We start from the raw sequence: 27,013 nt of genomic DNA, 5'->3' as shown, positions 1-27,013 counted from the left end.
TTTTGAACCAACATGTCGAGGAACCAACTAGAGAGCAGGCTATTCTGGACTGGGTTTTGAGCAATGAGGAAGGGTTAATTAGCAATCTTGTCGTGAGAGGCCCCTTGGGTAAGAGTGACCATAATATGGTGGAATTCTTCATTAAGATGGAGAGTGACATAGTTAATTCAGAAACAAAGGTTCTGAACTTAAAGAGGGGTAACTTTGAAGGTATGAGACGTGAATTAGCTAAGATAGACTGGCAAATGACACTTAAAGGATTGACGGTGGATATGCAATGGCAAGCATTTAAAGGTTGCATGGATGAACTACAACAATTGTTCATCCCAGTTTGGCAAAAGAATAAATCAAGGAAGGTAGTGCACCCGTGGCTGACAAGAGAAATTAGGGATAGTATCAATTCCAAAGAAGAAGCATACAAATTAGCCAGAGAAAGTGGCTCACCTGAGGACTGGGAGAAATTCAGAGTTCAGCAGAGGAGGACAAAGGGCTTAATTAGGAAGGGGAAAAAAAGATTATGAGAGAAAACTGGCAGGGAACATAAAAACGGACTGTAAAAGCTTTTATAGATATGTAAAAAGGAAAAGACTGGTAAAGACAAATGTAGGTCCCCTGCAGACAGAAACAGGTGAATTGATTATGGGGAGCAAGGACATGGCAGACCAATTGAATAATTACTTTGGTTCTGTCTTCACTAAGGAGGACATAAATAATCTTCCAGAAATAGTAAGGGACAGAGGGTCCAGTGAGATGGAGGAACTGAGCGAAATACATGTTAGTAGGGAAGTGATGTTAGGTAAATTGAAGGGATTGAAGGCAGATAAATCCCAGGGCCAGATGGTCTGCATCCTAGAGTGCTTAAGGAAGTAGCCCAAGAAATAGTGGATGCATTAGTGATAATTTTTCAAAACTCGTTAGATTCTGGACTAGTTCCTGAGGATTGGAGGGTGGCTAATGTAACCCCACTTTTAAAAAAGGAGGGAGAGAGAAACCAGGGAATTATAGACCGGTTAGCCTAACGTCGGTGGTGGGGAAACTGCTGGAGTCAGTTATCAAGGATGTGATAACAGCACATTTGGAAAGCGGTGAAATGATCGGACAAAGTCAGCATGGATTTGTGAAAGGAAAATCATGTCTGACGAATCTCATAGAATTTTTTGAGGATGTAACTAGTAGAGTGGATAGGGGAGAACCAGTGGATGTGGTATATTTGGATTTTCAAAAGGCTTTTGACAAGGTCCCACACAGGAGATTAGTGTGCAAGCTTAAAGCACAATGTATTGGGGGTAAGGTATTGGTGTGGGTGGAGAATTGGTTAGCAGACAGGAAGCAAAGAGTGGGAATAAACGGGACCTTTTCAGAATGGCAGGCGGTGACTAGTGGGGTACCGCAAGGCCCAGTGCTGGGACCCCAGTTGTTTACAATATATATTAATGACTTGGATGAGGGAATTAAATGCAGCATCTCCAAGTTTGCGGATGACACGAAGCTGGGTGGCAGTGTTAGCAGTGAGGAGGATGCTAAGAGGATGCAGGGTGACTTGGATAGGTTGGGTGAGTGGGCAAATTCATGGCAGATGCAATTTAATGTGGATAAATGTGAAGTTATCCACTTTGGTGGCAAAAATAGGAAAACAGATTATTATCTGAATGGTGGCCGATTAGGAAAAGGGGAGGTGCAACGAGACCTGGGTGTCATTATACACCAGTCATTGAAAGTGGGCATGCAGGTACAGCGGGTGGTGAAAAAGGCGAACAGTATGCTGGCATTTATAGCGAGAGGATTCGAGTACAGGAGCAGGGAGGTACTACTGCAGTTGTACAAGGCCTTGGTGAGACCACACCTGGAGTATTGTGTGCAGTTTTGGTCCCCTAATCTGAGGAAAGACATCCTTGCCATAGAGGGAGTACAAAGAAGGTTCACCAGATTGATTCCTGGGATGGCAGGACTTTCATATGAAGAAAGACTGGATGAACTAGGCTTGTACTCGTTGGAATTTAGAAGATTGAGGGGGGATCTGATTGAAACGTATAACATCCTAAAGGGATTGGACAGGCTAGATGCAGGAGGATTGTTCCCGATGTTGGGGAAGTCCAGAACGAGGGGCCACAGTTTGAGGATAGAGGGGAAGCCTTTTAGGACCGAGATTAGGAAAAACTTCTTCACACAGAGAGTGGTGAATCTGTGGAATTCTCTGCCACAGGAAACAGTTGAGGCCAGTTCATTGGCTATATTTAAGAGGGAGTTAGATATGGCCCTTGTGGCTACGGGGGTCGGGGTATGGAGGGAAGGCTGGGACGGGGTTCTGAGTTGGATGATCAGCCATGATCATAATAAATGGCGGTGCAGGCTCGAAGGGCTGAATGGCCTACTCCTGCACCTATTTTCTATGTTTCTATGTTAAAAATAATACACTAATCTTGCTTAAAATGTTGAAAGGTATGTTTCATCTTCTTAACTTTGACTTTTGGAGATCAGTTCATCTTCTACTCACTTAACTATTCACAGTAACAGAAATTTTGACCGGGGTGCCCAAACTTTTGCATGCCACTGTAAGCTGAATGTTCAATTCCATTTTACTTGTAGGAATGGTGAGAAATGATATTGGCTCATTGGATCATTGTGGAAAATTTGAATCACTCTGGTAGAGCTAAGAAACAGCAAAAGGCAAAAAACAGTAGGAGCAACATGTATTAGAAAACTGGAGAAATAGGGTGCATGTACACAAAACAGGTGCGATGTTAATATGCACAGATTGGTCAAGTCAAATTAGCAAATTTATGGGGTGCATTGAGACCAGAAGACCATATCAGACCTTATATTTTGCAGCAAAGAAGAGTTAAAGGAAACAGTTGAAAAGATGTCCTTTGGTAAGAATGACCAGAAAAGAGAGAATTTTGTATTAAGTTCAAAAATTATGCAGTTCAGTCTGAAACTAGGCTCCTAAATCTAAATTAAGAAAACTATGATTGTATAAGGCCGAGTTGACTTTGATTGGGAAATTGTTTTAAAAGATCTGACGGTGGATGGGTACGGGCTAACATTTTAAGTAAAATATGATTTGTAAGAAGATCATTTAATGCACAAAAAAATCAACATGAAATGTGGTGCATTGGGATTGACAGAAGAAATTAAAGTATTTAATCAAAAGAAGAGGCTTATAAAGTTGTTACAGCTCTAGGCAGAGCATATTGTAACTCCCAATTCTATAATAAAGGTGGAATAAGAAAGGCAAGATAAACAAAAATGAACTGGTGAATAATGAGGAAAAGATTAGAAAGTCAGTATTGATCCCTACTGCAGATGTGTGAATTTATTTTGGGAAATACAGAGATGTCACTGAAGTTGATAATTATGTCTGTCTTTTTGAAGGAAGAAGTAAGATAACACATCAGAAACTCTAGAGAACCCAGGAGAATAAGGAAGTAAAGAAAAATTGTTAATAAAATTAATACTAGAGAAGCTGATGACATTGAAGCCAATAAATCCCAAGGATCTGATGAACAGATCCTTTGGACATTCTGGTAGACATTTTAATCCTTACCACATTTTGAGTGGTTTTGTGTTACTGGATGTAAGAAATACTCCACACCTGGAGTATTGTGTACAGTTTTGGTCTCCAAATTTGAGGAAGGACATTCTTGCTATTGAGGGAGTGCAGCAGAGGTTCACGAGGTTAATACCGGGGATGGTGGGACTGTCATATGTTGAAAGATTGGAGCAACTGGGCTTGTATACACTGGAACTTAGAAGGATGAGAGGGGATCTGATTGAAACATATAAGATTATTAAGGGATTGGGTATGCTAGAGGCAGGAAACATGTTCCCGATGTTGGGGGAGTCCAGAACCAGAGGCCACAATTTGAGAATATGGGGTAGGCCATTTAGAACGGAGTTGAGGAAAAACTTTTTCACCCAGAGAGTTGTGGATCTGTGGAATGCTCTGCCTCAGAAGGCAGTGGAGGCCAATTCTCTGGATGCTTTCAAGAAAGAGTTAGATAGAGCTCTTAATGATCGCAGAGTCAGGGGATATGGGGAGAAGGCGGGAATGGGGTACTGATTGTGGATGATCAGCCATGATCACAGAGAATGGCGGTGCTGGCTCGAAGGGCCAAATGGCTTCCTCCTGCACCTATTGTCTATTATCTATTGTCTAAAACAGAAAGTACTGGAAGTACTCAGCAAGGCATTTGGGGAAAGAGAAACAGTAAATGTTTCAGATCTAGGACCCGTTCTCAGAATTGGGGAAAGAGAGATCAAGTTAAATTTCCTGTAGCAAAGAAAGTGAGGGAGAAATGGATTGAATATAGGGAGTAACCCTGGTATTAAATGAGCTAATTAGCATTTGCAAGCACACTGTGCTTCTTTGTGAATGGTGTCACTAAGAGCACAGCTCTGGGGCACGCCCAGCCAGCCAAACTATACTAATAAACAAAGAAGCAGTCAAAATAATGAAAGAAAGAAATGGCCCGTTGAAATACAGACAAAGAGCACATTACTTGGAGAAGTCGGAGAACACAATATTGAGTGTGAAAGACTACATCATGGCTAGATGGCAGATGAGGTGTTCCTCAATTTTGCCTTCAACCTTGTATCAAGAGGTTATAGAGAAAGGTCAAAGTGGAAGTGACATACAATGACAGCTGGAAGTTCAGGATGCCCTCTGCAGCACAAACGCTAGTGTACAATCTGCATTTGTTTTCTCCAGTGTAAAGGAGGTCACATTATGAATACCAGATGCAATTTGAAGTCACATTGTGAATACCAGATTCAAGAAATGCAGGTGAATTGTTACCTCACCTGGAAGAAAAACTATAGGTTAAATGTTTACAGCCAAACAAAATTTGATGGAACAGATTTCTTGGACGTTTGTACAGTTAGAAGTATAGTAAGGATAAAGCCATGGTTTTGAAATCAAATATAAGAATTTTAAATTGAAAAATTGTTTAACAATGTCAGTAGACAAAATGGTGTAAGGTGAATGGGAGTAGTACAGTTACAGTAGTGGAAGCTTCTTTGAGTGGTTAAGCATCAGGTAAACTGAGGCAGGATCAGAATCCAACAGTGTTTTAGAACAGAAAATAAATTATTGTGGTTTGCATACGAGGGCTGAAATTTGACTTAATTTCAGATAGTTGAGAGGAAGTGGGATGAGTCAGTGGTTGGGAATGAAATTTGATGGAAACTAAGTTGGGTGGCTGTGCTTGGCCCAGAATTTAGGTGGAAGATGTTTTCTATTTGGATGAATAATCTATATGGAGTCATTTATTGTGATGGTGACATGAAGCTGAATGTAGTTACAAGTATGTGGTAACCAGCAATATGGTAAGGAATGGGAAGATATTAGGAGAAGACCCCTGGGAGAACACCAAGAGTTTTTTAGAGTGATTGGGAAGACCAGCAGAGCAACTAATCCTCTGGCTGCAGATCATTAGCCAAGATAGAAATAGGCAATCAGCAATGCAAACAGCTGGTTTATGCTGCTCAGTCACTTAAGGAAAGGCTGCAGTCAACTATGATGGTATAATTTGTCTCACAATCACATTAATAATAATTTTGGTCATGTTCTGAAGTCATGACAGAGGTATTATTAATATTGTGGGAGATTCAAACAAGGAAATTGACAAAGAAGGACATGAACTTGTGATGTCATGTTACCTAGGAAAGGAAAGTGATAATTTGTGAAAGTAAGGGTCATGTGACTTGCTGAGGACAGGGCTGAGATGCAGACTTTGTGGAGAGGGGTGCGATAAAGCTTTGAAGAAGGAGGAACCACTAGAAATATCGGCTAATGACGAATAAATAGAGGAAAATAGGAGTTGGTGGACCATGATATTTGATCAAAATGAGCTCAGAGGGAAAGTGGGAAGATTGGAGAGAAAGTAAGGGCGTAATCAGCAAAAAAAAGACCTGAAGAGTTTTAGCTCACTGGGCAGGAGAAAGGGAGCAGAGACAGCTCGTACTTTGTCCTCGTTCATCTTTTGCATCTTTCTATGCTGTAGAAGATTATTCATAGTCATAGTCATATTTTATTGATCCCGGGGGAAATTGGTTTTCGTTACAGTTGCACCATAAGTAATAAATTGTAATAGAACCATAAATAGTTAAATAGTAATATGTAAATTATGCCAGTAAATTATGAAATAAGTCCAGGGGACTAGCCTATTGGCTCAGGGTGTCTGACCCTCCAAGGAAGGAGCTGTAAAGTTTGGCCACAGACAGGAATGACTTCCTATGATGCTCTGTGTTGCATCTCGGTGGAATGAGTCTCTGGCTGAATGTACTCCTGTGCCCACCCAGTACATTATGTAGTGGATGGGAGACATTGACCAAGATGGCATGCCACTTAGCATCCTCTTTTCAGACACCACCGTGAGAGAGTCCAGTTCCATCCCCACCACATCACTGGCCTTACGAATGAGTTTGTTGATTCTGTTGGTGTCTGCTACCCTCAGCCTGCTGTCCCAGCACACAACAGCAAACATTATAGTACTAGCCACCACAGACTCGCAGAACACCCTCAGCATCGTCGGGCAGATGTTAAAGGACCTCAGTCTCCTCAGAAAATAGAGATGGCTCTGTCCCTTCTTGTAGACAGCCTCAGTGTTCTTTGACCAGTCCAGTTTATTGTCAATTCGTATCCCCAGGTATTTGTAATCCTCCACCATGTCCACACTGACCCCCTGGATGGAAACGGGGGTCGCCGGTACCTTAGCTCTCCTCAGGTCTACCACCAGCTCCTTAGTCTTTTTCACATTAAGCTGCAGATAATTCTGCTCACACCACGTGACAAAGTTTCCTACAGTAGCCCTGTACTCAGCCTCATCTCCCTTGCTGATGCATCCAACTATGGCAGAGTCATCCGAAAACTTCTGAAGATGACAAGACTCTGTGCAGCAGTTGAAGTCCGATGTGTAAATGGTGAAGAGAAAGGGAGACAAGACAGACCCCTGTGGAGCCCCAATGCTGCTGATCACTCTGTCAGACACACAGTGTTGCAAGCACAAGTACTGTGGTCTGCCAGTCAGGTAATCAAGGATCCATGATACCAGGGAACCATCCACCTGCATCGCTGTCAGCTTCTCCCCCAGCAGAGCAAGGGCGAATAGTGTTGAACACACTGGAGAAGTCAAAAACTTTACCCTCACAGTGCTCGCTGGCTTGTCCAGGTGGGCGTAGACAGGGTTCAGCAGGTAGACGATGGCATCCTCAAACTCCTAGTCGGGGCTGGTAGCGAACTGGAGGGGATCTAAGATTCATTCTTGGTCTCTTTCTTTTGACACCTTCTGCAGATGGTAGGAATCTTTCACTATTTGCCCAATTATTCAGTTACCAGTTGCTTGTGGTTTGGCAGTAAATGCTTGACCCTAAGCCCATTTTACCATTTATCATTCTTTTTCTCCCTTCTGCTACCTCTACCATCTCCGCTCTATTTAAAATGTTCTCTACGTCTATTCCCTGTTCTTCTGTTCCCACCTCTCCTATTTCTTCCATTTGTTTTCTCAATCTAATGTTTCCCTTCTGAGTCGACTGCTCCAGCAAATATTTCAAGCATGTAGTTTCTCTTTTTTTTCTGGAAGCCCAGAAGATACGACACAACAGTTAATTGTATCACCACACAGCTCCAGCAACCTGCCTTCAACCCTAACCTCTTGTGCCTTCTGCATGAGTGTATTTGTTTACTTTTTGACCACATGGATTCAGTACTCCGATTTCACTCACATCCCGAAAGTGTGTATGATAGTTGCTTAATTTGCTTAACCATAAATTTCCCCAGTTGTACATGGGTGACAGAAGAATCAGGGCTGTTGGTGGATATGGAAAGGGGAATAGGATATGGCGAAATAACCGGGGAAGTGGGATTTATAGTCTCGCAGCATACCATTGACCTGATGGGCTGAATGGCTTCCTACTTTGTAAACAAAAAGAGTAAAGAAAATCTAAAGACTGAATAGGTTATTGGTAACTGTGTTATGAACTTTAAATTTGAAGTTCCTGTTCTGTAAAAACTTCCTAGTTTTTAATACACTATTTAGAATATAACATACTACAGCACAGTACAGTACAGGCTTTTCGGCCCATGATATGTGCTGAACTTTCAACCAACTCTGAACTCATTTAACCCTTCCCTCCTACATAGCCCTACATTTTTCTATCATGCATGTGCCTATCTAAGAGTTTCTTAAATGCCCCGAATGTATCTGCCTCTACCATCACCCCTGGCAGGGCGTACTAAGCACTCACCACTCTTTCTTTTAAAAAAAAAGTCCTAGAAACCCACCTCCCCATACTTTCCTTCAATCACCTTAAAATTATGTCCCCAGGCATTAACCATTTCCAACTTGGAAAATTATCTTTAGCTATCCACTTGGATCTGTGCCTCTTACCACTTTGTACACCTCTATCAGGTCACCTTTCATCCTCTTTCGCTCAACCTATTCGCATAAGACATGCTGTCGTATCTAGGCAGCATCCTGAAGAGCTAAGTCTCCTCTTCTCCCTCTCTAAAGCTTCTTCATCCTAACTGTAATGATGAGATAAAGCCTCCGTTAGTCAGGGTTGATCACGAATGTTGTGTCCTAGCTGTCTAGATATGCAAGCTAGGGCAGTACAATATGGACAGCAAGCTCCCCCTCTCCAAGCATCTGATGAACGCGGAGAAAAATGAGGTACGAAGGTAAACTAGCCAAGAATATAAAGGAGGATAGTAAAAGCTTCTTTCGGTTTGTGAAAAGGAAAAAAAATAGTTAAGACCAAAATTGGGCCCTTGAAGACAGAAGCGGTTGAATTTATTATGGGGACCAAGGAAATGGCAGACGAGTTGAACAGGTACTTTGGATCTGTCTTCACCAGGGAAGACACAAACAATCTCCCAGATGCAATAGTGGCCAAAGGACCTAGGGTAATGGATGAATTGAAGGAAATTTATATTAGGCAGGAAATGGTGTTGGATAGGCTGTTGGGTTGGAAGGCTGATAAGTCACATGGACCTGATGGTCTGCATCCCAGGGTACTGAAGGAGGTGGCTTTAGAAATCGTGGATGCATTGGTAATCATTTTCCAATGTTCTATAGTTTCAGGATCAGTTCCTGTGGATTGGAGGGTAGCTAATGTTGTCCCTCTCTTCAAGAAGGGAGGAAGAGAGAAAACAGGGAATTATAGACCGGTTAGCCTGATGTCGGTGGTGGGAAAGATGCTGGAGTCAATTATAAAAGATGAAATTACAACACATCTGGATAGCAGTAACAGGATGGGTCCGAGTCAGCATGGATTTACGAAGGGGAAATCGTGCTTGGCTAATCTTCTGGAATTTTTTGAGGATGTAACTATGAAAATGGACAAGGGCGAGCCAGTAGATGTAGTGTACCTGGACTTTCAGAAAGCCTTTGATAAGGTCCCACATAGGAGATTAGTGGGCAAAAATAGGGCACATGCTATTGGGGGCAGAGTACTGACATGGATTGAAAATTGGCTGGCTGACAGAAAACAAAGAGTAGCGATTAACGGGTCCCTTTCGGAATGGCAGGCGGTGACCAGTGGGGTACCACAGGGTTCAGTGCTGGGACCACAGCTGTTTACAATATATATTAATGATTTAGATGAGAGAATTAAAAGTAACATTAGCAAATTTGCCGATGACACAAAGCTGGGTGGCAGTGTGAAATGTGAGGAGGATGTTATGAGAATGTAGGGTGACTTGGACAGGCTGGGTGAGTGGGCGGATGCATGGCAGATGCAGTTTAATGTGGATACATGAGAGGTTATCCACTTTGGTAAGAACGGGAAGGCAGATTATTATCTAAATGGAGTCAAATTAGGAAATGGGGAAGCACAATGAGATCTAGGTGTTCTTGTACATCAGTCACTGAAAGCAAGCATACAAGTACAACAGGCAGTGAAGAAAGCTAATGGCATGCTGGCCTTCATAACAAGGGGAATTGAGTATAAGAGCAAAGAGGTCCTTCTGCAGCTGTGCAGGGCCCTGGTGAGACCACACCTGGAGTACTGTGTGCAGTTTTGGTCTCCAAATTTGAGGAAGGACATTCTTGCTTTTGAGGGAGTGCAGCGTAGGTTCACAAGGTTAATTCCCGGGATGGCGGGACTGTCATATGTTGAAAGATTGGAATGACTGGGCTTGTATATTCTGGAATTTAGAAGGCTGAGAGGGGATCTTATTGAAACATGTAAGGTTATTAAGGGATTGGACACACTGGAGGCAGAAAGCATGTTCCCGCTGATGGGTGAGTCCAGAACCAGAGGCCACGGTTTAAGAATTAGGGGTAGGCCATTTAGAATGGAGTTGAGGAAAAACATTTTCACCCAGAGAGTGGTGGATATATGGAAGGCTCTGCCCCAGAAAGCTGTGGAGGCCAAGTCTCTGGTTGCTTTCAAAAAAGAGATGGATAGAGCTCTTAAAGATAGTGGAATCAAAGGTTATGGGGATAGGGCAGGAACTGGATACTGATGCGGATGATCAACCCTCGAAGGGCTGAATGGCGTATTCCTGCACCTATTGTCTATTGTCTATAACGCAAAGGACCAGCAGAGACCAGTACAGTGTGGCACCAACAGCATCACAGGAGTTGCCAGTCAGTGTTGAACTCAACGTAGGACTGCCTTAGGGCTCCAGCTCTCGATTTTTCCCTTGGGGTTTACTCCCGAAACCTTCCCCATGAGTGAGTAGAGCCACAGGGCAGCAGAGGTTTGAGAACAGAGTTTTCCTTCTAGATGAGCTGCCAACCACAGTTGACGAGCTCCATCTACCCAAAGTGACTGGTTTTAAGGCGCTAGTAACTTGCCTTTGCCCCTTCTCCTGTCAGTAGAAATGGTTCCTCTGTGCTTAGTAGCTGAACCATATGTGAAGGCCAGGAGCTGGACTTGATTGTCAGAAGCTATTTGAGTCGCACACCATTAGGAGCATGTAATAAGTAGTGGGAATTTGTCCCCACTATGACTCCCGGCTATACAGCCTTAAGGAACCTATAATGATGTAACCAGAATTGAACACAATATTGCAAGTGTGCTCCCTAAACAACGCCCACATTTCCATTGATCATATCCCTGAGTCCATCTGTTTCCAATTTACGCAGGTTCCCGTCTAATAGCATCATTATTCGCCCCCCCCCCCCGAATTAAATACTTTCCCATACTCTTCCATTTCGAGGCTATGGTAAAGGTTAGGGTGTTATAGTCCTTGTCTCTGAAATGCTTGTGCACCTAGATACCTAGCACCTGATATGCTTCTGCCCTTTCCTTCTCATTCCCATCCCCTGCTAAACTAGTTCAATCTCTCTCCATTGGCTCTAGTAAACCTGCCTGCAAGGATTCAGCTGTGACCCATCTTTTTTTACAGGTCATGGCTTCCCTAGTAGAGATCCCAATGATACACATATCTGAAACCCAGCCCCTGCACTAGTTCCCTCAGTCACACATTCTTCTTCCAAATCATCCTATTCTTACCCACACTGGTACATAGCACTGGCAACAATCCAGAGACTTCCACCCTGAGGTCCTGCTTTTCAGCTTCCTATCTAACTCTGTATACGCTCTCTTCAGGACCTCTTCCCTTTTCCTACCTATCTTGTTGTTACCAGTATGTATCATGATTTCTGGCTGCTCAACCTTCCCCCTTTAGCATGCTATGGACCCACTAGCAGGTGTTGCTGACTCTGGGAGGCATCTGAACATCCAGGTGTATCTCATCCACAGAATCTCTTGTCTGCTGTCTGTACTATTGAATCCCCTATCATCGCTGCATTGCTTCGCTCCCTTTCCCTTCTGAACCACAAGCCAGAGACCGAGTCACTGTGGCTTTCCCTGGTAGGACGTTCTCTCCAGCAGTATCCAAACTGGATATACCTGTTACTGAGGGCAATGGCCACAGGATTCAGGATTACAAGCCAACAGCTCTGCCAATCTCAAGAGTGCCAAATGACCTGACTGACTCCCCTCGCTTTGTTCAAAACTTGTGTTCAAAATCCACAAGCCAACAGTTTTGCCAGTCACAAGAGCACCAAACTACTTTCTTGCTGAATTGCTAATTTTGAAATCCTGGAACTAACACTTCAATTTGAACTTTTCAACACGTGTTTTTGCCAGAAATATCACAAGTAGTTTGTTGCAACTTATTTCTTTTGATACATTGTGAATTTTTATTTGTTTTGTTCAGTCAACTGAACACTGGTTTTACTACAGTTCAGTGCTTTTGAATTAATTTATAACAACCATTCTTTATAAAGTTTGAGAAGTTTCCAAATATAGTATTAAAGTTTTGAAATGTGAGAAGGAGGATGTGGCGCGTTAATAATACAAGTTATCATGCAATTGGCAAGACAGTTACTTGTCTGGAGCTTCAAAATAAATCCTCAGGATTGAATTTACTTTTGTATTCAAAGGCATCCACATTCCAGATGGCAATCCTACTTCAATATAACACAGAGGATGCCTATACTGTTCAACAGTTGACAGACAGCACTCAAATCAAAATGGTGAGAAGACATTTGACACCTTTTGAATAATGTCAGTAGATAGTTATATTGGTAATCAGCAGTGAAATTTAAAGTTTTTTTTAGTTTAGCTGGTTTTTATCTGCTTCATTTTGTTGACTGTACAGGAGACAATATCTTCAACTTTGAAATTTTGTTCATACTTTGAAAATGTTGATTTCAGGACATACTGGTGCAGGTTTTACAGATACTCTTGAAGTCCAAACTACTGGTAAGTGCTGATTAGTTATTTGGAAATCAGATATTAAACAATAGACTACATGGCTCACTTTAATAAGCTACATTTTTTTAAACTTAGGTATTGGAGGATGAAAATGCGAATGTGGATGAAGTGGAAATGAAGCCTGACACATTAATCAAACTGTACTTGGGGTATAAAAAGTAAGTTCAAAGTTTATTACCAAAGTGCATATATGTCACCATATACAATGCTGAGATTTGTTTTCTTGAGGGCATATTCAATAAATACATAACCATGATAGACTCAGTGAAAGACCACACAAACAAGGCAGACAACCAGTGTGGGTCAGTGGCGGGGAGGGCTTTACCAATGATGGACTGGGCCTTACCTGCTGCTTTTTGCAGGATTTTCTCTTTGACGAGCATTGATGTTTCCATACAAGGCTGTGATGCAACCAGTCACTATATTCTCCATCATACATCTATAGAAGTTTGTCACAGTTTTAGATGTAACTTTCATTGTAAAAGATGTAACTTTCATTGTAAGTGATAAAGAAGTTGTGAGAATTAGAGCTATTGAGCTTTTCTTTAGGTATGCTATTTTCTAAACTGAACTGTTTCTTATAGTAAAAAGCTGAGAGTAAACATTAATGTGCCAATGAAGACTGAACAAAAGCAAGAACAGGAGACCACACACAAAAACATTGAAGAAGATAGGAAGTTGTTGATTCAGGTAGGTCCTTTGTAATAAAAGAAATTGATCTGTGCATTTTGTTTTCTTAACTATTTTGTAATCAGCCAACTTAGCAACAGACATTTGGTTTTATAATGTTCTATGATTTCTTGAAAATGGTTAGTTATGGATGATTTAGGCAAATTATGGAAATGCCTTCACTGTTAGGACAAGCCAATGATTGGGTACAATGGCAGACAGAGCAAAGAGTTAAATTGTACCATAGAGGCAAAATTCAAAAGGTTGATGAATGCAGCACTGAAGGTGCTGTATTTAAATGTACATAGCATTTGGAATAAGGTGGGCGAACTCGTGGCGCAATTAGAGATTAGTCGGTATGACATTGTGGGCATCACTGAGTTGTGGCTGAAAGAAGGCCATAGTTGGGAACTTAAGATCAAAAGATATACTTTGTATTGAAAGGACAGGCAGGAAGGCATAGGTGGTCGTGTGGCTCTGTTAGAAAGAGATGGAATTGCATCTTTAGAAAGAGGTGACATGGGGTCAATGAATATTGAATCTTTGTGGGTGGAGTTAAAAAAAACTGTAAGGGTATAAAAAAACCATTATGGGAATCATATATAGGCCTCAAAATAGTAGGCAAGATGTGGGGTTGAGATTGCAAAGGGAGCTGGAAATGGCACGTGTAAGAGTAATGACACAATTGTAATTGGGACTTCAGTATGCAAGGGGACTGGGAAAATCAGATTGGTGTTGGATCGCAAAAGAGGGAATTTTTTGAATGCCTATGAGATGGCTTTTTAGAGCAGCTTGTGCTTCAGCCTACTCAGAGAAAAGCTGTCTTAGATTGGATGTTGTCATATCTCAGGGAGCTTAACATAAAGGAACCCTTAGGAGGCAGTGATCATATTGTGATTGAATTCATGCTGCAGTTTGAGATGGAGAAGCATAAGTCAGATGTATTAGTACTGCAATGGAATAAAGGGATTACAGAGGCATGAGAGAGGAGCTTGCCGAGGCGGATTGGAGGGGGATACTGGTGGCGATGATGGCAGAGCAGTGACGGCTAAAGTTTCTGCGAATAGTTCACAAGGCGCAGGATAGATATGTCCCCCAGGGGAAGAAGTTCTCAAATGGCAGGGGTAGGCAACTGTGGCTGACAAAGGAAGTTAGGACTGCATAAAAGCCAAAGAAGGGGTACTTGGAGACTAATGATAAAATAAATCAAAAACAGGATGGTTTCTGTAAAGGGAAATCTTGAGTGACAAATCTGTTGGAGTTCTTTGAGGAAGTAACAAGCAGGGTGGACAAGGAGAGGCAGTGGATATCATTTTCCTAGATTTTCAGAAGGCATTTGATAAGGTGCCACATGTGAGGATGCTTAACAAGATAAAATCCTATGACGTTACAGGAAAGATACTGGTGAGCGGAATGACTGACAGGCAGGAGGCACGAATGGGAATAAAATGGGCCTTTCTGGTTGGCTGCCAATGACTAGTGGTGTTCCTCAAGGTTCAGTATTGGGACTGCTACTTTTCACATTGTCACTGATTTAGATAATGGAGTTGATGGCTTTGTGGCAGAGTTTGCAGATGATATGAAGATAGGTGGAGTGATGGATAGTGCTGAGGAAGCAATGTGATTGCAACAGGACTTAGACAAATTGGAAGAATGGGCAAAAAAGTGGCAGATGGAATGCAGTGTTGGGAAATGTATGATAATGCATTTTGGTAAAAGGAACAATAGTGCGGACTGTTATCTGAAGGGGGAGAAGGTTCAAGCTTCAGAGGTGCAGAGGGACTTAGGAGTCCTCATGCAAGACTCCCGGAAGGTTAATTCACAGGTTGAGTCTATGGTAAAGAACGCAAATGCAACGTTGGTATTTATTTCAAAGCGAATAGAATATAAAGCAACGAGATAATGCTGAGCCTTTATAGACACTAGTCAAGCCACAGTTGGAGCATTGTCGACAGTTTTGGGCCACATATCTCGGAAAGGATGTGTTGTCATTGGGGAGAGTCCAGAGGAGGTTCACAAAGATGATTCCAGGAATGAAGGGGTTAACATATGAGGAGTGTTTGGTAGCTTTGGGCCTGTACTCACTGAATTGTAGAAGAAGGCGTGGGGATCTCATTGAAACCTACTGAATGTTGAAAGGACTAGATAAGGTGGATGTGGAGAGGATGTTTCCTGTGGTAGGGGTATCCAGTACTAGAGGGCACAGCCTCAAATTTGAGGGGTGACATTTTAGAACAGAAGCAAGGAGGAATTTCTTTAGCCATAGAGTAGTGAATCTGTGGAATGCTCTGCCACAGACTGTGGTGGAGGCCAAGTCCATGGGTATTTTTAAAGCAGAAGTTGATAGTTTTCTGATTGATCAGAGGATATGGCAAGAAGGCAGGTGTATGGGGTTGAGTGGTGTCCGGGATTAACCATGATGGAATGGTGGAGCAGATTCAAAGGGCTGAATGGCTTAATTCTGCTCTTGTGTCTTATGGTTAGCTGTTGTCAGGATCAAACCATTAATTCCAGTCTGCATCTTCAATCTTTTTTCCCTTTTGTATGATGGTGGTTGTACAAAGTTTGTGCCTCCCATTATTCACATTCCATAAATTTTAGTTCTTCCAAAACCAATTATCTGAATGAGCATTTGAATTTCAAGACTTGGTAGGCTATAAAGCAAGTACTGGTAAATGTAATAGTGTACAGTTGCAAGAAAAAGTTTGTGAACCCTTTGTAATTGCCTGGTTTTCTGCATTAATTACTCATAAAATGGGGTCTGATCTTCATCTAAGTCACAATAGTAGACAAACACAATCTGCCTAAACTAATAACACACTAAAAATTGTACTTTACATGTCTTTATTGAACACATTGTTTAATCATTCACAGTCCATACTGGATAAAGTATGTAAACCCTTGTATTTAATAACTGGTAGAACCTCCATTAGCGGCAGTAACCTCCACCAAATGTTTCCTGTAGCTGCTGGTCAGACCTGACCAACAGCAAGGAGGAATTTTGGGCCATTCCTCCATACAGAACTGCTTCATTTCATCAAAATTTCTGTGCTAACTTGTATGAACAGCTCTCTTCAGGTCATGCCACAGCATCTCAGTTGGGTTAAGGTCCATACTCTGACTTGGCCATTCCAAAACACAAATTTTCTTCATTTTAAACCATTCAGTTGTTGATTTACTCTTGTATTTTGGATGAATGCCTTGTTGCATCCTCCAACTTCTATTAAGCTTCAGGTGACGGCACACTACACTGACATTTATCTGTAAAATGTTGTGATGCAATTTTGAATTCATTGTTCCCTCAACGATAGTAAGCTGTCCAAGCCCTGAGGCAACGAAGCAGCCCCAAACCATGATGCTCCTTCCACCATGCTTCAGAGTTGGGATGAGGATTTGGTATTGGTATGCATTGCCCTTTTTCCTCCAAGCATAATGGTGCACATTTTTGCCAAAAAGTTCAACTTTGGTCTGGTCTGTCCACAGAACATGGTCTCAGAGGCATTGTGGAGCATCCAGGTGGTCTTTTGCAAACTTGAGACATGCACTAATGTTTATTTTTTGGAGAGCAGTGTTTCTTCTGCAGTGTCCATCCATGAACACCATTCTTGTTCAGTTTTTTTTCTTATAGTGGACACACGAACAGAGACTGTGGCAAGTTCTGGAGATTTCTGCAGGTCTTTTGCTGTTACCCTTGGGTTCATTTTCACCTCCTTCAGCATTGTACATTGTCCTCTTGGTGATCTTTGCAAGATGCCCATTCCTAGGGAAAGTGCTGAATTTCCTCCATTAGTAGACATTTTCTCTTACTGTGGACTGATGAATACTTGTGTCTTTAGAAATGCTATTTTAGCTTTTCCCAGCTTCATGTAACACTGCAATTCTTCTTCTAAGGTCCTCTGAAAGTTGTTTATATGGAGACATGACAGACAAACAGATCTTTCTTGAGAAAATCAGTCTCTGTCAGTAACCTGACTTTGTGTGTCTTTTTTATTGGGCAGGGCACCTCTACAACTCACACCTCCGATCTCATCTCATTGATTGGAACACCTGACGCCAAATAGCTTTTGTAGAAGATATTATCCCAAAGGTTCACATTTTTTTGAAACTAGACTGCGATTGCTTAAATGGTGTACTCCATATTGATAAGAATTACAATTGTTTTTGTCGTTAGACAGATTGTATATTATTGTAACTTAGATGAAGATAGGACCACATTTTATAGGTGATTAAGCAGAAAACCAGATAATTGCGAAGGATTCACAAATTTTTCTTGCAACTGTAAGTTTATTGTCATTTAATTACATATATGCATATAACATATAACCATATAATGTATATTGAAACGAGACAATGTTTCTCGAACCATGGTGTAAAGCACAGTAGTACTCATAATACACGATAACTTATGAAGGCAAGGATAAAATCTACAGATGAATCACACATAAATAACAAACTAAAGTGCATTAATATTACATATTGTAAGGTATGGAACAGATGAACCAGTGACACTTCAAATACATGCGGCGGGGAGTTCAGAAGTCTTAATGGCCTGGAGGGAAAAAACTTTCTTATCCTGACCGTCTTGGTTTTTATGCATTGCAGTCTCCTGTCTGATGGTTGAAAGTCAGAAGATGCTAGATGGATAGGTGGGATCCTTAATAATACTAAGGGCCCTGCATATGAAATGCTCCTGATAAATGTCCTCAATACACCTATGATTCTCTGAGCTATTCTCATAGTCCTTTGTAGGGACTTCAGGTCTGATGCTTGTCTGCTGCCATACCACATGGAGATGCAACTTGTCAGGATGTCTCAATGGTGCTCTTGTAAATCGCAGTTAAATGGGTTTTTCTTTCTCTGCTAGCCCCATTTACTGATTTTCTGCCATCTTACATCAAGTCTCCCTTGCTAATCCTCTTTGGCTTTTGCTCTTATATTGCTTCCATTTAAAAATTCTCATTTTTATTTCCAAATCCTTCATGTCCTTAGCCCTGTTTCTTTTCACTATGAAACTCTCAGAATTCTGTGCTTTACTTCTGGTCCAGCACACTTCTTTCATTTTAATCTGTGCACTGCTGGCTGTTCTACCTCATCTCTGGAATTCCTTCCCAGTTTCTGTGTTGGATTTTAAGGGAATCAGGGGATATAGAGTTGGTGCAGAAAATTGCCTGCTCCTGAGCACCTCACCAAATGACAGAGCCGGCATATTTAGTCGAATGGTCTATTCTTGCTTCTGTTCTTTGACATTCCTTAAAATGTACTAAACCTTCATGCATCTAATCTGATTTCTTAAACCTTGTTGTAAGATTGCATGCAAAATCTTGATTATATAGTGAAATCTGTTGGTAGTATTTAGAATCTTAAATTTTCTTACAGGAAAAAAAACAGATTTTATTAAACTTAAAATATTTAGAATCTAGCTTTTCAGGCTGTCTTTAGGGACAAAAAATGTTTTTGAGTGTAGCATGGAAGCCTTCTGTAACATATACAGATAAAACAAAAAAAGAGCACGGGATTCAAAGCCTTCATCAGACCACACCAAGAGTATCAGCTACAATTCTGGCTGACTCATCTAAAACCATATTAGATGTGACACAGATTTACCGGTTTAATTCCTGTGATTAATGTGCTGACTATATAGTGATTTAATAGAATGCCCTTTGTTCTCTGGAATTCAGAAGTAATGAGGTGATCTTTTTGAAATGTATGAAAGTATCAGTGAGGTTGATGAGGGGAAAGTATTAGTGGGTTTATTTGCTCTAATGAATGTAGGCTGCATGGGCCTCAACTCCAGATAAAGGATTGTCCATTTAGGGGTGAGGTGTGCATTATATGAATTATTGTAATTCAAAGAGCTCTCAATGTTTGTTGGAGTTAATTGGGCCATTCATTACAAAGCCAGCAATACTGTAGCAAAAGTCCTCTTTCTATGCTATACCATCATATACTTCCAATTTGCTCCAATGAATCTCGCTTGCAACAAGTTAATCCCATTCCTTGATCTTCTTGCTATCCCCAAGGCTGCAATTGTACGAATAATGAAGATGAGAAAAGTTTTGAAACATCAGCAGCTACTGGCAGAAGTTCTGAACCAACTGTCCTCCAGGTTTAAACCCAGAGTCCCGGTCATTAAGGTATGTTCATCAAATATTTACATATCATCCAATCTGATCCAATAAAATCTGGCATTAAAAGTATGTACGTTGGGGGATATGCGAAGATGTCAATTGGAAGGAAGTTATTTATGACTTTCATAAATTCTTTTGGGAAAAAAGATTTTGAAGTTCATTTAGTTTTATCTTTCCTGGTATGTTTTCAGTCAGCGTCTAGTTATTCCTTGTGCCTTGAGATGTTAAATGGCATTATTGGAATTTTACAAAAAATGATACATTGGATCATATAAGATACATTGTATTCTGGGATGATGAAATTATCCTACTCACTGTTGTATTAAGCCTTACATCTGCTGCAATATTTTGCAAATTTTATGTTTAGTTAATTATGCCCTATGAAGTAATTTCAAAATAAGATCATGAACTGGTCAGTTCTTGCAGTTGAGGGATATTGTAAATTTACAATGCTGTCACACAGGAATTTGGAGCAGAAAACCAGAAAAATCAGTTTCGAGAAAAACATTTTGTTTTGAATTCCAAAAATGAATTAAATCAAAGCAAGTAAAACTCAGAAACAGCAGATGCAGAAAGTCCAGAAAAGAAGCAAAAATGCTGAAAACACTCAGCGGATCCACAGTAATCCCTGGAAAGAGAAACAGTTAACATTTCAGGTTTATGTCCTTCAGTTGTACTGTACAAGTGTCTATCTTGGCTTTAATTAGGGCAACACATGCAACATCTTCATTCTCTTCACTTAAACTACTGAGTAAAATCTGTTCATTGACTTAAAAGTTTGCCTCAATTTTTTTCGCTCTCCAAGGAACTGCCTGTTTTACTTGTTTTTTTTAAATTTTATGCCTGCTTTTTTATCTTAAACGTTTTGTAACACTTTTATATTATCCTGTTATCAAAGTGACAATCTGGAGTTAATTAAGGCAGTGATAATTAAATGTGTAATATTTTGGACAATATTGAAGGAAGGAATGGAGCTCAGCATCTTTGAAATGAAGCAAACTTGTCGTTTGAAATTTTTGAGCAATATGTAATTTATCAGAAAACACTTCACCTATTGATTTCCTACTTCATATTTAATTTCCTTTTAGATGTTGGTCAAAACCACATGCTATAGTTGAAATTGATTTTCCTGTTACTGAGTAAATAGAAGGCAGATGCCACATCAGCTATGGATCTGACTTTTGGAGGCTGCTGTGATTTTTGTCACTTTTTATTGTCAGGAACTGCAATTTGCATGAGTTATTGGGCTAATAGATTTGCACAACATAAAAGAAGAAATTGAAGGAAAAAATAATTTGTATGTCACAGTATGTTTTAAAAAAAATCAAAATTTATATAGGTACTAAAGGCCAGCGGCTTCCAATTGTTCCTAGAAGACCAGTGAGTGCTCTTGGAACAATGAAATGTTAGTTCAGATTTAATTAAGTATATGCAGCGTATATGGCCCTATAAGATTAAGTTACATTAACAAATAAAGTCATCACAAGCAATTCATTTTGAATGGTTTCTGTGTACTGTTCTCCTTTAATTATCCAGCTTTGAATTTTAAATTCAGATTTATATTTGATGTAGACGAACATAATTTGTCATAAACCGATTCTTTTGCTGTTAGAACATTACACTGGCATTGAGGTTTTATGCATGATTTTGAGGCACACTTGATGCATTGCTTCTACATACTTTACAAATGTTGTAATTAGACTGCAGTTTTCAGTCACATCTTATTTTGTTAACTAAGATCAATTTTTACCTGTAGTTTTTTTTTACGATAAACTATAAACAGGTTTACCTTTATTTATGTCCCTTTGTTAAATGGAGAAAATGAAACGCCAATATGAATACAAGTTTTCCGTCTTAGTGGGTTATCACCCAGAGTCTGAAGTACGAATTATGGTAGTAGAATACCCTTTAGACCTGGTCTTAACCATGATTATTGAATCAAATTAATGGCTGAGCTATAAAATGCAACATTTGAGTATTCCAGTGGAATTTGGACCTTTGGTTGACAATTTAGCCAATTAAACAACTTCAGAAAGCCACTAGATTGAGTAAGCAATTGTTTTAATGTATTTTTTGCAAATATTTTAACTTTATGCATCTGTGGTAAATGTATTATCACTTCATGCAAATATAAAATTAGTGTTCACTGATATGCATGTTCATTAAGCTGATGAAATTTAGAATCCTGCCATTGGAGCTTCCTCTGATATGACAATAGTGAAATTTCTTCCCAAGCCCTCTACCACCTGTAAGGTTAAGGGCAGTAAACGAATATGAAAGCACTGTCTCGATGTCACAAGCTGTATTAACAGCAATCTTTCATCTTCCGATGAACTGCAGGCTCTTAAACTGACAGTTTACAACCATTTTCAGGGGCTAGCCATGTCTCCATCCTACTACTAATTAAATAGACAGTACACTTGCATTTTTATACTTAACCTGTACATTTATAAAATCTTAACTGGAGTTGAACTAAAAAACCTCCATTTGTCTTTTGCTGTTTAGTTGTGAACTGTTGCTTTATTTCAAAATGTTAGTTAGTCCAAATTTGCAATTTTAAATTTACTTGTTATATTGTATGTTTTTTAAAAAATTAACATGTTGGGTTAAAATCTGCATGTTTCTATTGTCATGTACTTGTTTAATGTACAAGTTTTTGTTCTATACTAAAGTACTTTTCTTTTGCAGAAATGCATCGACATTCTGATAGAAAAGGAGTATTTGGAGCGTGTGGATGGGGAGAAGGACACATACAGTTATTTGGCTTAAATATTATGTGTCTGAATAAAAACTTCATTCCTAAGACATACAGGCTCAAATACAGAGAATGCTACTAGTTTTATGATAAAGATGGGAATGTAAAGGATTGCATTCTTGAACTCCATTGTAGCTTATCTGCTGCCTGCTGGGCCTCTCCTCAACTGAGAGGAAACACCAGCCAGTCATATTTACTTTACCCAACTGTTCTCAGGATTGCTGCATTTCACTATGTAAATATTTAAAAAAAACCCCTAACCTTAATCTAGCAAGTGAGAAAGGAATTGAACCTTCAACGTCGGGGTTGCATGCTACTGCCTATCTGCATTAAAAAAAAATTTACTTCAGCTATACATGGCCACTACTGCTCTGAAAATACCAGGCAGCAGGACAAACTAATTTATGAATGCAATGTTGGCAGCACTTTCCAAAAGCATACTAGTGAATTTGAACAAGCCCTTTAGAAATTGTGTAATCTGCATTATCTGCTACAAGAGAAACCATTTGTATAGTGTGGTTCATTTTTTAAATGTGTGATAAATAAAAATTTAATGATTTCTGTAACAGTTGTGACTTGGTACAGTTTGATCGGTGTAAAAGTTGCTAGCTATTAACCATTCGTTGCAAGGATCAAATCTAATTGAATATCTATTTATCTGCTTTCAAAACTATCCAGCTAAAATGTTATGATGGACTGTTTAAAAATATTAAGGTATTCACTATGCATCAGACTTTAATACAACTGACCACTAATTTAGTTACATAGAACTTTTGGAGCATAAACTAAGGATAAGTTACCCTCTGGCTTTGAATTGGTTCTCCTTTGTCTATATTTTGTACACATCCTAGTAATTATCCTCTTTCCACCTGTTTCGTAACGTGCATCGCTTTATTGTTTTGTGGCATCTGTGATGTTGCATATACAAAGCAAAGCTGCAGGAATCTGTGAGACACAAGGGATTGGTTTAATTGGAATCATGTTCAGTTTGGGCATTGATTGAGTGCTGTATTCTATATTTTAATTTGTTAAGAGAGTAATTATCAGCTATGCATTCCTATGATTTAAATGCTCAGCATAGCATCTGAATTATAGTGACCTACAGAAAACTTTATGGAATTCATAGGTGTTAAATTTGCCATGTACCTGCAAGTTCCCCATTTTCATTTTCTACTTGAAAGGAGGTGTGCTGTCTTGATATACTGCTAAAAAAGTTTTGTGGCTATTACATACTGCTGTAAGTAGCTTTTAAGACGAGTGCCTGACAGAAATCCATAACCACGTGTACAAAGCTACTAACAATATGATAGTTGTTTGCATATTCAGTGTGGAAATTATTTTTAAAATGTATTTTAGTTACAGTTCCTGTACCACAGTTCATATATGCATGACTAATTAGTTTTGGAATCTGGCTTGTTGATGGCCTTGCAGCCTCTAGTGCAGTTACATGCTAAAGGATATCAGTTTGAAAATTGCATTGGGAAATTAGATAACTATTTGTATCATTTCAATATTAGTGCAGAAAGAATGTGGAGGAATCTACTGAAAGTTAACGACGTATCAAAATCTCAATTGATAAATAATTTTGGAACATCACTTTTAACAGGAATTTTTGTCTCTGATGTGAATGCCATTTAAACAAAAATAATTTCTTAATTATACTTCAAACATTTGCATAATGCACCTTATTTAACTTTGTAATTATCTGGAGCCAAATTCAAAGGATGTTTTCACTTCCCACTGCAAAAAAAAATTGTTTATGTAGATCCCTCTCAGCATCTAAATATTGGATCTACATTCAAAATTCTTTTCCCCAGGTGTAGACAAACTTCTTGGGCACTAATTTATACCTTTGATTAAGAAGTGCTGACTAAATCTTGTATTATAAGCTTTTAGATTCTAACTGTTTGAATCTAATTGTAATATTAATAGCATAACTAGTTTCAATATTCATATTGCAACTTGGTTACATCTTTTCTGCGCATGAGTTTTGCATATTTCTTTTAGAACCAACAGCTTATAGAATATTTATGACACGGAGTTGTATAGTCCCCTTACTCTTAGCTGGGAATTACCTCAGATTTTAAATTGATGTTGCTTCTATGGTCATTACTAGATTTGTTATAAGATTTGCTCCATCATTTAAAATGAGTAACGTCCTGTGGTAGGTATATTTGCATGGAGAGAAGCCACATTATTTCATTAAAAAGGCACGTCAAAACAAAAACATTTTGATTGGGTTCTGGAATATTATATGGAAGGTGTTTTGTGCAAGGGTCATATCACCCCAGAATCCTGGTATCTACTATAGTACTCTTTAGTCATAGGACAGAACTCTTTCCATCTTACAGGCTTTGATTAGTTTATTTTGACCTTGTTAGAAAATAGTGAAGTTCAAAAATTTCAAGTCACTTTAAAATTCAAGTTTTTTAATTGATGTTATAATTGCACCAACAGCTCACCACACAGGTGTATAGCAAAAGGACACATATAAAAACTGGCAGCTTTTGAAAAGATAAAAAGCTTAATTTTTTTTTTACAGTATAAATTATTGTCACAGTAGTTTTCAAATCGAGTTGTTTCAAATGTCTGCATACAGTACATAATCCTGAAATATAAAATCAGCTGCCTATGCTTTGAGGCAGTTTAATTTCAGGGAATTTCCATCTCTCTTTCTATACCAACATATTTCAGGGCATCAGCTTGACTATACCTAAAAGAAATACAAAAGGTAAATGAGTTAAGTAAATCAATTTTGTCCTGCTGCCAACAAATTCTCTGCTAAAATGTAATTAATTTACACCTAATCTGCAGCAGGTAATTTTACTTACAACTTTTTAAAATGGTTCTCTCCATGTTCCCAACAGGCTGTTACATTAACAAACTCTACTGTTATTTCAGTAGAACTTTCCAACTTTATATAATAAGTCTTAACTATTAAAAACAGAAAACATGAATAATCTTTTGCAGTTTCTGTCCAAAGGGTAATGGAAGCATATAAAAAGACGAGTTCAACCCTTATTTTACAGAGCAGGTTCATTTTGACTTGGAAACCAGACACTGCATCTCTGCCAAAATTTGACTATCAAAACTGAAATATTGAAGTGAATATAACCTGTTTCCTGATTTGAATGCTTTGTGTAAGGAAAAGTTAATAACATACAAAATTTGGGCTTTTATAAAAAATGTTCCCATATTTTATTGCTAATGTTAGACAATTCTGCTTTCAGTGTTTTAGACCATAAGACAAAGGAGCAGAAGTCAGCCATTCAGCCCATTGAGTCTGCTCCGCCATTGTATCATGAGCTGATCCATTCTCCCATTTAGCCCCACTCCCCCGCCCTCTCACCATAACCTTTGATGCCCTGGCTACTCAGATACCTATCGATCTCTGCCTTAAATACACCCAATGACTTGGCCTCCACTGCTGCCCGTGGCAACAAATTCCATAGATTCACCACCCTCTGGCTAAAAAAATTTCTTTGCATCTCTGTTCTCAGTGGGCGCCCTTCAATCCTTAAGTCATGCCCTCTCATACTAGACTTCCCCCATCATGGGAAACAACTTTGCCACATCCACTCTGTCCATGCCTTTCAACATTTGGAATGTTTCTATGAGGTCTCCTCTCATTCTTTTAAACACCAAGGAATATAGTCCAAGAGCGGACAAACGTTCCTCATATGTTAACCCTCTCATTCCCGGAATCATTCTAGTGAATCTTCTCTGTACCCTCTCCAACGTCAGCACAGCCTTTCTTAAATAAGGAGACCAAAACTGCCCACCGTACTCCAAGTGAGGTCTCACCAGCGCCTTATAGAGCCTCAACATCACATCCCTGCTCCTATACTCTATTCCTCTAGAAATGAATGCCAACATTGCATTCGCCTTCTTCACCACCGACTCAACCTGGAAGTTAACCTTAAGGGTATCCTGTAGGAGGACTCCCAAGTCCCGTTGCATCTCAGAACTTTGAATTCTTTCCCCATTTAAATAATAGTCTGCCTGTTTATTTTTTCTGCCAAAGTGCATAACCATACACTTTCCAACACTGTACTTCATTTGCCACTTCTCTGCCCATTCTTCCAATCTATCCAAGTCTCTCTGCAGACCCTCCGTTTCCTCAGCACTACCAGCCCCTCCACCTATCTTCGTATCGTCAGCAAACTTAGCCACAAAGCCATCTATTCCATAATCCAAATCGTTGATATACAATGTAAAAAGAAGCGGCCCCAACACTGATCCCTGTGGAAGACCACTGGTAACTGGCAGCCAACCAGAATAGGATCCCTTTATTCCCACTCTGTTTCCTGCCAATCAGCCAACGCTCTATCCACATACGTAACTTTCCTGTAATTCCATGGGCTCTTATCTTGTTAAGTAGCCTCATGTGTGGCACCTTGTCAAAGGCCTTCTGAAAATCCAAATATACAACATCCACTGCATCTCCCTTGTCTAACCTACTGGTAATTTCCTCAAAAAATTGCAATAGGTTTGTCAGGCAGGATTTTCCTTTAAGGAATCCATGCCGAGTTCTGCCTATCTTGTCATATGTCTCCAGGTACTCTGTAACCTCATCCTTGACAATCGACTCCAACAACTTCCCAACCACCGATGTCAAGCTAACAGGTCTATAATTTCCTTTTTGCTTCCTTGCCCCCTTCTTAAATAGCGGAGTGACATTTGCAATCTTACAGTCCTCCGGAACCATGCCAGAATCTACTGACTTCTGAAA

At 39.7% G+C, this 27,013-nt stretch overlaps 2 protein-coding genes across 4 annotated transcripts in view; one reads left to right on the top strand and one right to left on the bottom strand.

Annotated features, from left to right (window-relative positions):
* Positions 1 to 22,810, top strand: part of LOC134344356 (cullin-1) — a 128,827-nt gene extending 106,017 nt beyond the window's left edge. Inside the window, exons 17-22 of the mRNA XM_063044004.1 lie at positions 12,396 to 12,488; positions 12,670 to 12,717; positions 12,805 to 12,887; positions 13,314 to 13,419; positions 19,419 to 19,532; positions 22,215 to 22,810. Coding sequence (XP_062900074.1) covers positions 12,396 to 12,488; positions 12,670 to 12,717; positions 12,805 to 12,887; positions 13,314 to 13,419; positions 19,419 to 19,532; positions 22,215 to 22,295 — 525 coding nt within the window. The 3' untranslated portion in view covers positions 22,296 to 22,810. The remainder of the gene's footprint in view (positions 1 to 12,395; positions 12,489 to 12,669; positions 12,718 to 12,804; positions 12,888 to 13,313; positions 13,420 to 19,418; positions 19,533 to 22,214) is intronic.
* A 239-nt stretch (positions 22,811 to 23,049) lies between these two features.
* Positions 23,050 to 27,013, bottom strand: part of ezh2 (enhancer of zeste 2 polycomb repressive complex 2 subunit) — a 144,623-nt gene continuing 140,659 nt past the window's right edge. For all 3 annotated transcript variants that reach the window (XM_063044000.1, XM_063044003.1, XM_063044001.1), the window contains exon 20: positions 23,050 to 24,994. In XM_063044000.1, the coding sequence (XP_062900070.1) occupies positions 24,934 to 24,994 (61 nt within the window). In that variant the 3' untranslated portion in view covers positions 23,050 to 24,933. The remainder of the gene's footprint in view (positions 24,995 to 27,013) is intronic.

This window comes from Mobula hypostoma, chromosome 3, assembly GCF_963921235.1.
Source record: "Mobula hypostoma chromosome 3, sMobHyp1.1, whole genome shotgun sequence".
NCBI classification, from domain to species: domain Eukaryota; kingdom Metazoa; phylum Chordata; class Chondrichthyes; order Myliobatiformes; family Myliobatidae; genus Mobula; species Mobula hypostoma.
The sequence above is the reverse complement of the archived record's forward strand: the minus strand, read 5'-3'. Positions and strand labels throughout refer to the sequence as shown.